The following is a 12,563-nucleotide window of genomic DNA, read 5'->3' as shown; positions in this document are numbered from 1 at the left end:
CAGGGAACCCTGATTGCTCTTTGGGCTGAGGAGGGAGTGGGACTTGATTGGGGGAGGGGGAGGGAAATGGGAGGCGGTGGCAGGGAAGAGACGGAGATCTTTAATAAATAAATAAATAAAAAGCTGGAGATCTTTATGGGTGCAAAACAAATTAAGCAGCACAATAAATGAAGGTGATGGAAATCATTAAAGATATCTTGTCATTTATCAATAGCATGGTGATGAAATCCCATCAGGCCTTTCCAAATGGCTCACTAAAGCAGCTACACAATAGGTGAGCGTTTCCTGGGGAGGGAGAGGAGTCTAGGTAGAGGCTCAAGGAAGAGGAACCTGCTAAACTCTTGCATTGTCCTTGTAAGGCAAATGTTTGAGAAGCGGGGAACAGATGAATAGGGGTGGCAGGGGTTGGGATATAGCTGAGAGGGAGGCTGAGAGCTCTCAAGTCAGGTACAACTTAAGGTACAATGCCCGTAGGAATGATTGCAGCAGCCAAGTGGTGACGTTCACCTTTAATCCCAGCACTCAGGAGGCACACAGGAGGGTCTCTGTGAGTTTGAGGCCAGTCTGATGTAAAGAGTGAGTTCTTTGACAGCCAGGACTACATAGAGATACCCTCCCTGTCTCAAAAAACCAAAATAAATAAACAAGCAAATAATTTAGAAAAGAAAGAAATAAAAAGGAAAGAACTTTTGTAATACCTAGAAACAAAAAAGTGGATATGAAGGTCAGAAAACTATTCTCTTTGTCCACTGTGTGAGTCTTGAGGAGTGAAATCAGAATCACCAGGCTTGATACAAACACTTTTACCCTCTGAGTCATCTTACTAGACACCCTGTGCCATTTCACTGGTGTCCTTGAATTGTAAATATGATCAATACTTTACAGTAGACATTCGAACTCTCACTTTGTCTAATGAATATAAATATCCATAGGTGTACTAAGAAGCCTAGGAAAAAAATTTTATATTACGATTAAACAACAGTTGTTAGTATTTACTAGAAATAACTTACTAGTAATAATAATGCATAATTAGCTACATATTTGTAAACATTGTTATAGAAATGTTTAGGTACAAGTAATAACTGAGTTTCCATCTCGACATAATGTAACCAGCTACTCCAAGCTCCTGTTATTGGCTTGAGATACTTTGGAAGAAAGCAGTACTGATAAGTCTACAAACAATTTAAAATTTTGTTACGGGGAAAGCATTTTTAATTACCTATTTGTTAATATTTTTCTGCAGATTCACTAAGGTTCAGTATGTGCTTGCTAAAACATCAAAACATAGTATAATCATTTGACTTACAGTTAGTCTTGGCATAGAGACTGTTACAGTGAAAGCCACTCTTCTGTCAGTGTAGTCAGAAGAGAATTTGACTATCCCATCCCCACCACAATGGACTGTCTCTTAAACATTGAGCCAAAATAAAGGCTCCTTTCCTTAAACAAACAAACAAGCCAACAACAAAACGACAATAACTTGAACAGTTTTCCATTGGAATTTTTCTGGCATATTATTTATCATTGAGTTTATAATTGCTGGGTCTTCTCAGTACATTTAGGCAAGTTTGCTAAGAGAAAGTTAGCTTACAAATTGTTTTTGAAGTAGTAACAGTTTTATGATACTAGTATGATAATCAATGAAAAATGTTTTGGTCATAGGTACATTTAAATATAAGTTGATTTTACTTTATAGTGTTTTTAGTCCTCTTTTTTTTAAAAAAAATACTTCAGAGTTGCCACTTCCTTCCTTAGGTTTTGTTTTAAAGATTTATTTATTTACTTATTTATTATGTATATAGTATTCTGTCTATATGCTTGCACACCAGAAGAGGGCACTAGTTCTCATTACAGATGGCTATGACCCACCATGTGGTTACTGGGAATTGAACTCAGGACCTCTGGAAGAACAGTCAGTGTTATTAACCAATGAGCCATTTCTCGAGCCCCTCCTTAGGGGATTTAAGATATTGCTGGGTCCCTGAGGCTGCACACGCCCAGGCTTCCTTGTGTTTGAAGGAATCTGTGCTAAGAAGCCTCGTCCTTGTCCTCCAGATCCAATCACCACCAATGTTCAGCCCACACTCTGCTCCACATAAGGTTCTCTTCAGGGCTCCTGGGCCACTGCATTGTCATGGGATTTGGCCAACAAGGAACTCTGGGTATGAACAGTGAATTTAGGTTGTGTTTTCCTGGTGCCCTCCATCAGAGGTCATCTTGGGCCCACTGTATTCTTGACCAAAGGCATTTCAGATAAAGCCTCAGGGTGGCATGACTAGATCAATGCCCCTCTTAAAGGGCCCTGCTCTCCACAGTTCTGTCTCAATTCAGTATTCTAACTACTAACTACTAACTCTCCAGCTCCCTCTCTTGTGCCTTTATTGCCAGAATCCTGCCAGCTCTAGCATCTGACCTTGTGTTTTTGAATCCCCTTTTCTCACATTTCTGGAGTGAGTTCCTAGCCAAACATCATCTACCAGAACCTTGACTGAGAGAAGTCTCAAGGGGCACAATAGTCTCTTAGGTATTTTGCTCTCACCAAATTTTCTCTTCTCAGATTTTCTCTGGATCTACCCAAGTTCTGCTGTGAGGACAGATTTGTCTAGCTATAATTTGCCTATTCGAAGTATATCCAAGTTTCATAGGTTCTTTTGCACAGCATCTCCTCATCGATGTGGTTCTCTGAATGTCTAATGACCCATTTCTTCATTTGAATTTTCTACTTTTAAATGTTTTCTAATAACATTGAACTGACTACTTTGCAGAGGTGTCTGTGGCCCTGTTTTCTAGACTCTCAGCTCTTTGTCAAACAGTTTTTCTTCGATTAGTTTGTGTCCTGGACACAACTAGCAGATCAGTGGCCCCTAGACAGGTTTCAGCGCTTATTGGACTGTTGTAAATACTACATAGGTTTCTATAAATAAATGAACACTAGGAATCCAGAAGGTGATTTTCTCCCAGACCCCACTCTTTGCAAGGAGAAGGATACTAAGCCTCCAGTATTCGGAAGATCAAATATTGAGGAAAGAATGACAGCTATCTTGACATTTTTTTCACCAACCATCATCAGTTACTGGTAATAAAGTGCAATAATTAGAGATAATTGGAACGTTGTTTGAATGAGAATGCCCCCCAAAAGCTCCCAGGCTTTCATGTTTAGTCTCAGTTGATAACTATTTAGAAGGATTGGAAGGTGTGGCTTTGGTGGAGGAGGTGTGTCACTGGGAGTGGCTCTGAGGTTTTTAAAGTCCACATCAGGCCCACTGTCTCTCTCTCTCTCTCTGTCTGATGTCTGCAGATCAAGATGCAAAACTCTCAGCTGCTTTACCAAGACCATGCTTGCCTGCCCCCTGCATGTTCCTTGCCATGATGATAATGGACTCCCCTCTGATACTATAAACAAGACTCCAATTAAATGCTTTCTTTGTGAAGAGTTGCCTTGGTCATGGTGCTTCCTCACAGCAATAGAATACGAACAAGGAGGGGGAAGCAAACTTTAATTCCTTCTTCTAAGAAAGCTAAGGACTAGTGACTTGTCCAAGTCAGAAAAAAAAATGAATTAGGATTTCCCACTTAGTCACCTCTTTTTCCTTTGTATCTTTAGCTGTTATTTCTCTTCTGTGCATCCCCAAGACTGCTGTCAGCAATGGACAAAGCTGGGGTATGATGGACTCCTTAGATTACTCTTTGGTATAGCATGTCCATACCAAGCTTGGCTGGATTCTGTAAGCATTTTATTTTCTCCTGCATTACCTTGCCATTTAAAGCTTTCATAGCTTCGACTGCATCTTCTCGGGTACTGAAATGCACGAAAGCGTAGTCCCGGATCTTCTTCACTCGCTCCACAGCTCCTGCAGATAAAATGCAGGCAGCACCGTTAGCAAACTTGAGACAGTTATGTGATTAGCTTCCAAGTGTGTGAGCACCCTGTGAGACCCCTTTGTATGTCAAGGTTTAAAATTCTGTGTAGTCAACATTAACTTTTGCTTCTCATAAAAATACTTAAAATCTGATTCATTAGAAATAGTTATAAATTATATACTCTAATTCCTATATTATATAGCACTGAAGGGCAAGAATGGCATCTTTTGCATATTATGAAATATAAAAGGTAATAAATAATGCTCAATAAAGGTAAAGTGTTATTAAATTGACATGAACTCAATTATTGGTCATCTTGTACACATATATTCAACTTATTTACTTCAAAATACTGCTTTATCTGGTGTTGCAGGCTGTGGAAGTATACAGCATAGGGCAACTGATAATTCAGGCATCAACACATATCTCTGATGAAGATAATTGTGTTTAGCAAGGCTTACAGGACCACTGACTCTGATAACTGGTTGCCTGTATCTGTAATTTCTCTCATGTGCCACTTCACTTTTTCCCATTAACAGTTTTGGGTGTTTTCCCAGTGCTTATGTGGTTATCTCATGAAAATATTCCATTGCCTGGGCATATATATCTGTGGGTGGTCAGAAGAATGACTTTTCATTTAGCTGTATAGTTTTGATATATAGAATATATACTGAGACATGCTTTATAACTGGATCTATTTGTCCTACAAGAATTGCGGACACTTAACAACCTGCCTTGTTCTTTTGCTCAGACTAACTACACACATTTGGCTCAGTTCAAATTAGCAAATTCAAACCAGACTAAAGACTTTTTTAAATGGATCATAAGTTTGAAACCTTACAGCTACATACAAGGTCAGAGTCACAAATGTCCAAACAAGGTTACTAAGAAAAGCATGCCAATTCTTCATTTGCCAATCTACTAACAATGGATCTGTGTCTCAAAGTTGTCATTGGGCACTGTGCCCCAATCTGGTATGGTATTGCTTCTATGGTGTTGGATCCTTGTGTTGCCATGGTAAACAGCTCAGCTTCTTATGTCTTGCTGTGACAATGTATATCTTACCAATGAGAGTAATTTCTTTATTGCTTCAATACTCCTGAAGGAGAAGAGTTTTTGAGAAAAAAGGAAGAAGCTAGAAGAAGCTAGGAGGAATTGGAAGTAGGACAGGAGAATTAGAATAGAAACAATAACAAAACTGATGTGGAAAAACACATAGTGGAGAAATCATTTCACCTTCAGATCTTGCTAAGTCCCTTGCTTGCCACAGTATTCTCTCTGAACCCTGAGAGGTCTAAGAGGCTGGTAGCCAAAAGACTTTATTAATCTGGGAGGTTCAAAACAAGGTAGAGGTGTAAGAAAATGTAAGTGGACCTAGAGCAAGGTGATGCGTTTCTGAATAGGAACTACTGCATGCAGATGTTACTGCATGTTCGGAGAGGAGAGGCAGGTGTATCCACTGGCTGCTGATGTCTTCCCCAGACTCTGTTGGGGAAGAAACATTGCTGTGCAATAATTCATGGAAAGGAGAGAAAGAATGATTCCCCAGCCTATCCCTATTGGTCAGTTTCACCCCAGGAGTGTAAACCCCGCCTCCTTGTCTGGGTTAGTGTGGTTGTATGAAATGCCTGATCCCAAATCCTGTGCTAGAGCATCCATCCACGTCTGCTAGGAAGAGAGAGAAGCTCTGGGCATGCGGATGGGCAATGTCATAGCGACCTGATGTAGTATCTATCTGTGATGTATCCCGTATAATTTAGTTAGTACTATTTCCTTTATTTCCACAATGACATAAAGAACAGTGTTCAATGGCTTTTCTCAGGTTCTTTTGCTGGTAAGTGATCATGATTTCGATGGAGTCTGATTCTAGACCCTGTGGAAAACTGGGGTGAAGACTAACTTACTACTATTTGAAATCTTATATTCATGCTGTCCCCGAAAATACCCTATTTTATTTTCTATAAAAGAACTTTAGATTTGGGGGAGACTTTATCAATATGGTATGTTTAATTAATTTTACTTTATTTTTTATGGAAATATTAGTTAGCTATGATTTTGACAAAGGAGGATTTATAATTAATTCACAGAACACACAGCTAAGGTCTAGAATTAATGTCCTATACCCTTAATTAATACCTTTATTTTTTAAAAAAAGTTGCTCCTGGAACATCTGACGTCTAAGGTAATTCCCATCTATAGTGTGGAAAGGTTGGAAAAAGATACAAACTAATTCTAACTTGTTTCTTTATAAAGAAAGGCACACACTGCCGGGCGGTGGTGGCCCACGCCTTTAATCCCAGCACTCGGGAGGCAGAGGCAGGCAGATCTCTGTGAGTTCGAGGCCAGCCTGGTCTACAAGAGCTAGTTCCAGGACAGGAACCAAAAAGCTACGGAGAAACCCTGTCTCGAAAATTAAAAAAAAATCCTCAAGAAAGGCACATACATAAAGATTTACTATAAAGATGCCAGTAATACCACTGGAGAAACAGCAAAATAAAACAAGGTCCATTTTCTCAGAAAAGATTAAATATGATACATTTATACAATCTCCACTTAGTTTTGAAAGAGACCAGAGTCGACATCCATGTACTCACGTGGAAGGATCCAAACCCTATTGTCTGTTTCTAAAATTTATAACAGGATAAAATATGAGAATCTGTTCTAAGTATTTCAGCCCACATAGAAATAAACACAAATTCAAGTATACCTACATCCAGAGATACCTGGAAGGGTGGAGCTCAGACTGCTAAGAATGGTTATTACAGGGGTGAAGAGGTATTGGGAAGGATGTAAATATTTCAAATATTTATTCTATTTTTCATTGTATGCATATGTGTGTATGTGTTTATGTAGTTACGTTCACATGAGTACAGGTGCCTGTGGAAGTCAGAAGAGGGTGGTAGATCCCAGGGAGCTCAGGCCAGAGGCAGTTGTAAGCCAGCTGGCAAGGATGCTGGGGACTGAATTGGGCTCCTCTGCAGGAGCAGTGCAAGCTTTTACCCCCGAACCATCTCTCCAGTCCCAAAAATGAAAACATTTTAATTGGCACAGTTTTACAAACATTAGCCATTTCAATTTAGGTCATTGTATAAAGGCATCCAGACAGCAACATACCCTGTTTTTATGTGGAAAGACTGCTGTGCATGTTGACTGTAACGTGTGGATAAACGGTAGCTATACCAAGATGGTTGACACTATATTTTAATGGTAGTTGATAACTAGGTTTTCCAAGCAAGCTTTTTTCTTTAGTTTTTGGGTAAGTGGAAATTTGTTTCACTACCGCTTTAGCATGCTGGTTATCCTTCAATTGACATTAGCCTGGGTTTTCAGTCTTTTAAGCCTTTAGATTTTCTTCATTACCCATGGTTCACAGAGTCAATGTGATGTCATCCTATTCCCAGGACGAAGAGGAAGAGGAGAAAATCCTCTCCCTATCCAAGTTTAGTTCTCTCAGATTTAAGGCTGCTAAAGCATTTAGAGTCTTCATTCTGCCACACGGTTCAATGACTGTGAATTACCTTCTTTTGGAACAATGGGTGGCAGTAATATAAGTTTTCAAACATTGCAGTGCTTAGCTTCTCTCTTCCCTTAGTAGTCAGTCCTTGGCTTCTTATGATAATCATTATACAGAGCAAAATTATCTGGCCAGACAAAGAAAATTAAATAAAGCCACATGAGCCCATGAAGCACAGGGTATATGATTAAACTGAACGTTCGGGTCAGTCTCTTTATTCCTTTTGTGTTAGATGGAGCGATGACAATGGTCCTTTCCACGACTCGTCTTGGTAAATGAGAAGTAAGGAGTTAACCAGGATGGCCTCTGTCCCTTCACTCCACTCTGCTCCCTGCTCTATAGTTTCCCGGGGGGGGGGGCAGCTTTAGCTGCAAAAAATATCACCTTCACTTACCTCTTGCCTAGTGCCAAGGATACTAGAGCTAGTCTCTCAGTAAACACACACTGTGCCAAAGTATTTTAAGTCCATTTCCATATGCTCCCAGCACTCATGTTAGTCCAGTAGTATTTACGTTGATAACGAATTTGGGTGCTCTGAAATCCTTGCTAATATTCTAATAATTATGCCTGTTTGGGAGTGGTGATATTCAGACACCTCTCTTTATGGAAAGCTTCATTTGTGAACATCTGGACACAGTCAATTAGAAGGCAGGGGTTCAAATAACGGAATGTGGATTCCTCTCATCTAAGAACTAACCAGGCCTAGCCATACTTAGAGACCAAAGAAGAACCAGCACATTGAGGGTTGCATGGTCATAGACTAGTATCTGTGTAATAGCATTGGCCGCACACCTCACTTTAACACACTCATCCTTAGTGCTTGTGATCCTTTCTCATGGTGGTCTATCAGCAAAGACCTAGATCTGGGATCCAAACACAGGAATTAGAAAAACAGACTCAAGGCGTGGTCCCCAACCCAGTAGCATTAGCTTCAACTGGGAACTTAAGAAAGACAGACATGTGGACTTAGCCAGATGGGGTAAGAAGGCTGTGTTTTTAGCAGCCCTCCAGGTGAGTCTATTACTGCTGAACAGTTGAAGGAATCAGATTTCATAGAATGACTATATTCAGAACCACAGCAGACACTCCAGGCTACACGGGGACAAAATATTGATGGCCCAGGGTTTTTGTGGCAATTTTCATTTGTTTTCCAGAGTATGGATGTAGCATTTTCCCCAGGGCAATCAGGGTTCGAAAAAATATGTATACAGAGTCAGATTTCCAGGGGATATTCACATTCTTCCAAAAGACCTAAACTTTAAAAATAAAAATTTAATATTACTTTTCTCTTTCCTCAAATTTTCTAGTATAGCCTCAATATACTAGATCCTTGCACTGGAGAAGAAATTTGTGACTTTATTTTTCTTTTCGTCATAGGACAGATATCAGCTAACTGTTCCTGTTGGTGAAGCAGGATAATATTAACATCTTACACATTGTACTAGAACCCTGAGGGTTGTGCCGCTGACCCAAGAAGTGCCTTGGAATCGAGGGAATTCTTTAGGCTGACGATAAAAAAGGCTAATACAGTTATGCTGGAGGGGGTAGTGGTTAGAGACATGGGAGGAGATGGAGGAGGAGAGAGGAAGAGGGAGAGAAGGAAGAAGATGGCGTTCATCATTTTCTTACAGCTTCTAGAGCACCAGTGTCTAGGCATAGCTATCATAAATGTGCAGACTGGACTAATAACGGCTCACTATAAAAAGAATCAGTCTTTTGGTAGTTGCTCATTTTACCTCCTTTCAAAACAAAAGCAATATTTTAATTAGATGGGAAAATATTATTCACTCTGAAAAACCAACACATAACCTAGGATGGGTGAAACACACACACACACACACACACACACACACACACACACACACACACACACACACACACCCGTTCCTAGGCCTACACAACTCCATTGGCTTTCAGCACCCATCTAGATGGGGCTTCTCTTAAACACGACTTTTCTCTGCATTCCGAGAGCAGGATGACTTAGCTATCACTTTCTCTAAATTCCTTCCCCACACAGCTCACGTCGGTTATGTCCTCCGCAGCACACGGCATGTTGGAGCTACAGAAGCAGCAGCAGCTGCATGAATAAGTGCATGGAATGTGGCTCATAAAGCTGTTAAATCTGGAGCCTGCCAGCTGCTAGCTGTGTGACTATTTAACTCCTCTGGGCTCTGGTTTTTGTGTGTAGAAAATAATAGATGCTGTGAAGGAACCTCCGCGACAGGGTCATTAAGAGGAATAAACGGCATATGATGTGAACACGCCCACTCTAATTCTAGTGGATTTTTTTTTTTTTTTGCAGTTTCTGTATTAGGTATGGATTCACAGCTGTTGGTATATAGCCACACCATGATACTAAATGTCAGGGAAGGCAGAGTTCTTGAGGCTGAAGGAAGATAAATGTTTGAGAAACCATTAAAAGGGAAAAAATTGGTATTCCTGCCAATTATCTGCAGAGCAAATCATAAGCTTATCATCCTATTATACATGTAACATCGTGTCCACTTACAGTTAGAAACAGACACCCTGAGAATGCGAAGACTGTCAGAGACTTAACATAACAGCATCACAGCCCATGCTTGTCAGCACCCTATAGAACTTGCCAGAAGCCCAAGACATTCTCAGTTGTGGGAAGATGTTTCTATAATAAACACAGGCTGAGGTGGCTGAGAATGTTCCTGGACGTACTTCTGGAAATGGCTAGCGATGCATTGGGTTGTTATCTGGGGTAGGTTGCTAATGCTGGTACGTGATTGGAATGGACCTTGAAATCTACCAGACTGATTCTTATCACCAAGGAGGATTTATTCCAAAATGTCAGTCACAGAGAGGTTGGGAAACCTTGTGTTGGTGAGACCTCCAGTTAGAGGCAGGCATCACTAATGTAGTAAATACTTACTTAGTTCTTAGTCTGAGGGTCTGGGGACAGAGGAGCTAATCACAGGAAGAAGAACTCACAGAGTGTAGGTTAGCAGAGGTAATGAGTATTCGTTAAATAACACACAGGTAAACATAAATCATAATATTCCTAAATGCTGTAGGACTATATGTCTCTTTCTGATCCCAAACTGGAGAAATAACTGGGCAATATGCAACCACTTAGGAGAAGGGGCTAAATACAAGCTATTCTCTTTAACATCTTGGCTAATGACCTCTGGCATAAGTGCTTTAAAAGTACATTTTGAAGACATAGTGGTACATGGGTCCTACCTGGCTTAATACTGTTGAATTCTTTCTCAATCATCTCTTCCGAGGTAGACAGCATAAGGTTCCTTACGTACAGGATTTTCACTGAAGACATTGTGTCTTCATCAACTTCGACTTCTGGCTCTGCCCAGTCTACTGCAATAGGATGTCCCCACAGCTGAATTCTTCCTGTTGACAATGATCAGAAGAACGATTAATTATTTAAAAATCATGACATCATCTCAGCTCACGCTGATGGCCTTTTAAATTGAACTGACCGTCAGGGTCTTAAACGGCTAGGACCACTAAAAGAGATTATTATTGATTTTAAGACATTCAAATAATGCAAGAGCTGTACAGAAGAGACTTGTGCGTGACGAGTGGCTTACCATAATGACTGGAGGTAAGGAGAAGTAGGATGTGGTTTGAAATGGAGAAGAAGTGAGGAAGCAGTGGGCACGTTGGACTCTCAGGACAGCTTTTACAAGGTGGGGGTAGTTTTTAAGGGGAGATAATAAAAGGGGAGACGAGCTAAGAGTGGATTCAGGACTCAGACAATGTCTGACCCCGAGGAGCATTAAGAGGTCGCTTGACAGAGACTTAGAGACATCTGGGAAGAGGGTATCTCAATTATGAAACTGTCTCTATCACCTTAGCCTAGCCCCCTGCGGGTGGGGGTGCCACCCCTCGGCATGTGGTCCAAGGTTATATAAAAAGGGTATATAACTGGACATGAGTTAGGAAGCAGGCTAGTAAACAAAGTCCCCCCTGAGATCCCCGTTTCCATTTCCACCTCCAGGGTCCTGCCTTTGATGGACTGTGTGCAACCTCTAGGCCAAATGAACCCGTTCCTCCCCAGTTGGTTTTGAACACGATTTTATCACAGCAACAGAGATACAATCTGGAAAACAATCTATTAAACAGGGGGACTCAAACTCAGAAAGAAACAAACTGTGTTTTCTCACTCGTACATATCCTAGTTCGGAATGTGTATGCATGTGTCTGTACATGTGTATAAATGTGCATAAAGTTTGAAAACCTAAAAAAGAGAAATTTTTTTTTTATTAAGAGTTCTGAGGAGGCTGGGTAGGGCAGAAGACACTCGTGGCATGAGAGAGGGCAAAAGTCTAGGGGAAGCTTATGTAGGGGACCAGAGGATGTAAAGAAGAAGAAGGGGAATTTAATAAGACACTCTGAAAATGTCACGATATCTGATGCCTCGTTTGCTAATTTACAAAGCACATAAGCAGGGCTAGGACATAACCTAGTGGTAGAACGTTGGCCTAGAAAGCTCACTCTGTTCAATCAACAGCACTTTAAAAAAAGCACAATCAAGAAAAACTGTACAAGGACAAAGTAAATCCAGAGTTTTGTTGTCCCCAAATCTGGTGGCTCTCGTAGTTTTCATAAGAGTGGACTATAATGCCACTCTAGATCAGTGGTTCTAACCTGGGGTCATGACCAGGTTGTTTGTAAGATATCTACATTACAATTCAGGTAAGCTGGAAGGACACTTACCCGGCAGCAGCCTCCTCCTAGCCATGGCGGCTGCACGGTGACTCTCATATTCCACAAAGGCGAATCCCCGGTTTTTGGTTTTATCTGCGGCGCTTGGGTAGACGATGACATCAACAACTCCTTCTGTGACCTTTTTCATCTCTGATAAGATTTCTTCCCTCTTTTTGGTTTTGGGGATTCCTCCCACAAACAGTCGGCAATTGTCCACGCTAGCACAGACTCCCAGGAGACGCCCTTTCCTAAGGGGGGCGGGGGAAGGAAACAGTTTTTGTAGTTGGCAATCCGTGTGTAACAGAGGATGTTTCGGTACAGACGGACAGACCTGTTCCCTTTCCTCTGGTTTGAAACCAGGGTCTGGCAGTGCATCGCAGATTTGACCACCGACCTCCAAACATTTTAGGGAAGAAAAAGAGAGAAAAGTTGATTATCGCATGGTTTCTTTAGGCTGGATCTGGGTTCACCACGTGCAGTCCGTTCTCATCAC

The 12,563-nt window shown here is 41.0% G+C and overlaps 1 protein-coding gene across 2 annotated transcripts in view; it reads right to left on the bottom strand.

The window, feature by feature from the left end:
* The window catches only part of A1cf (APOBEC1 complementation factor), a 78,015-nt gene that overhangs the window by 11,163 nt on the left and 54,289 nt on the right, over positions 1–12,563 (bottom strand). For both annotated transcript variants that reach the window (XM_013348001.1, XM_005352139.1), the window contains exons 5-7: positions 12,080–12,318; positions 10,586–10,750; positions 3,754–3,851 (exon numbers count right to left, since the gene is read on the bottom strand). In XM_013348001.1, the coding sequence (XP_013203455.1) occupies positions 3,754–3,851; positions 10,586–10,750; positions 12,080–12,318 (502 nt within the window). The remainder of the gene's footprint in view (positions 1–3,753; positions 3,852–10,585; positions 10,751–12,079; positions 12,319–12,563) is intronic.

Source organism: Microtus ochrogaster, chromosome 8 (assembly GCF_000317375.1).
Source record: "Microtus ochrogaster isolate Prairie Vole_2 chromosome 8, MicOch1.0, whole genome shotgun sequence".
In the NCBI taxonomy this organism is placed as follows: domain Eukaryota; kingdom Metazoa; phylum Chordata; class Mammalia; order Rodentia; family Cricetidae; genus Microtus; species Microtus ochrogaster.
Note: the sequence above shows the minus strand (reverse complement) of the source record. Positions and strands in the feature narration are given on the sequence as shown.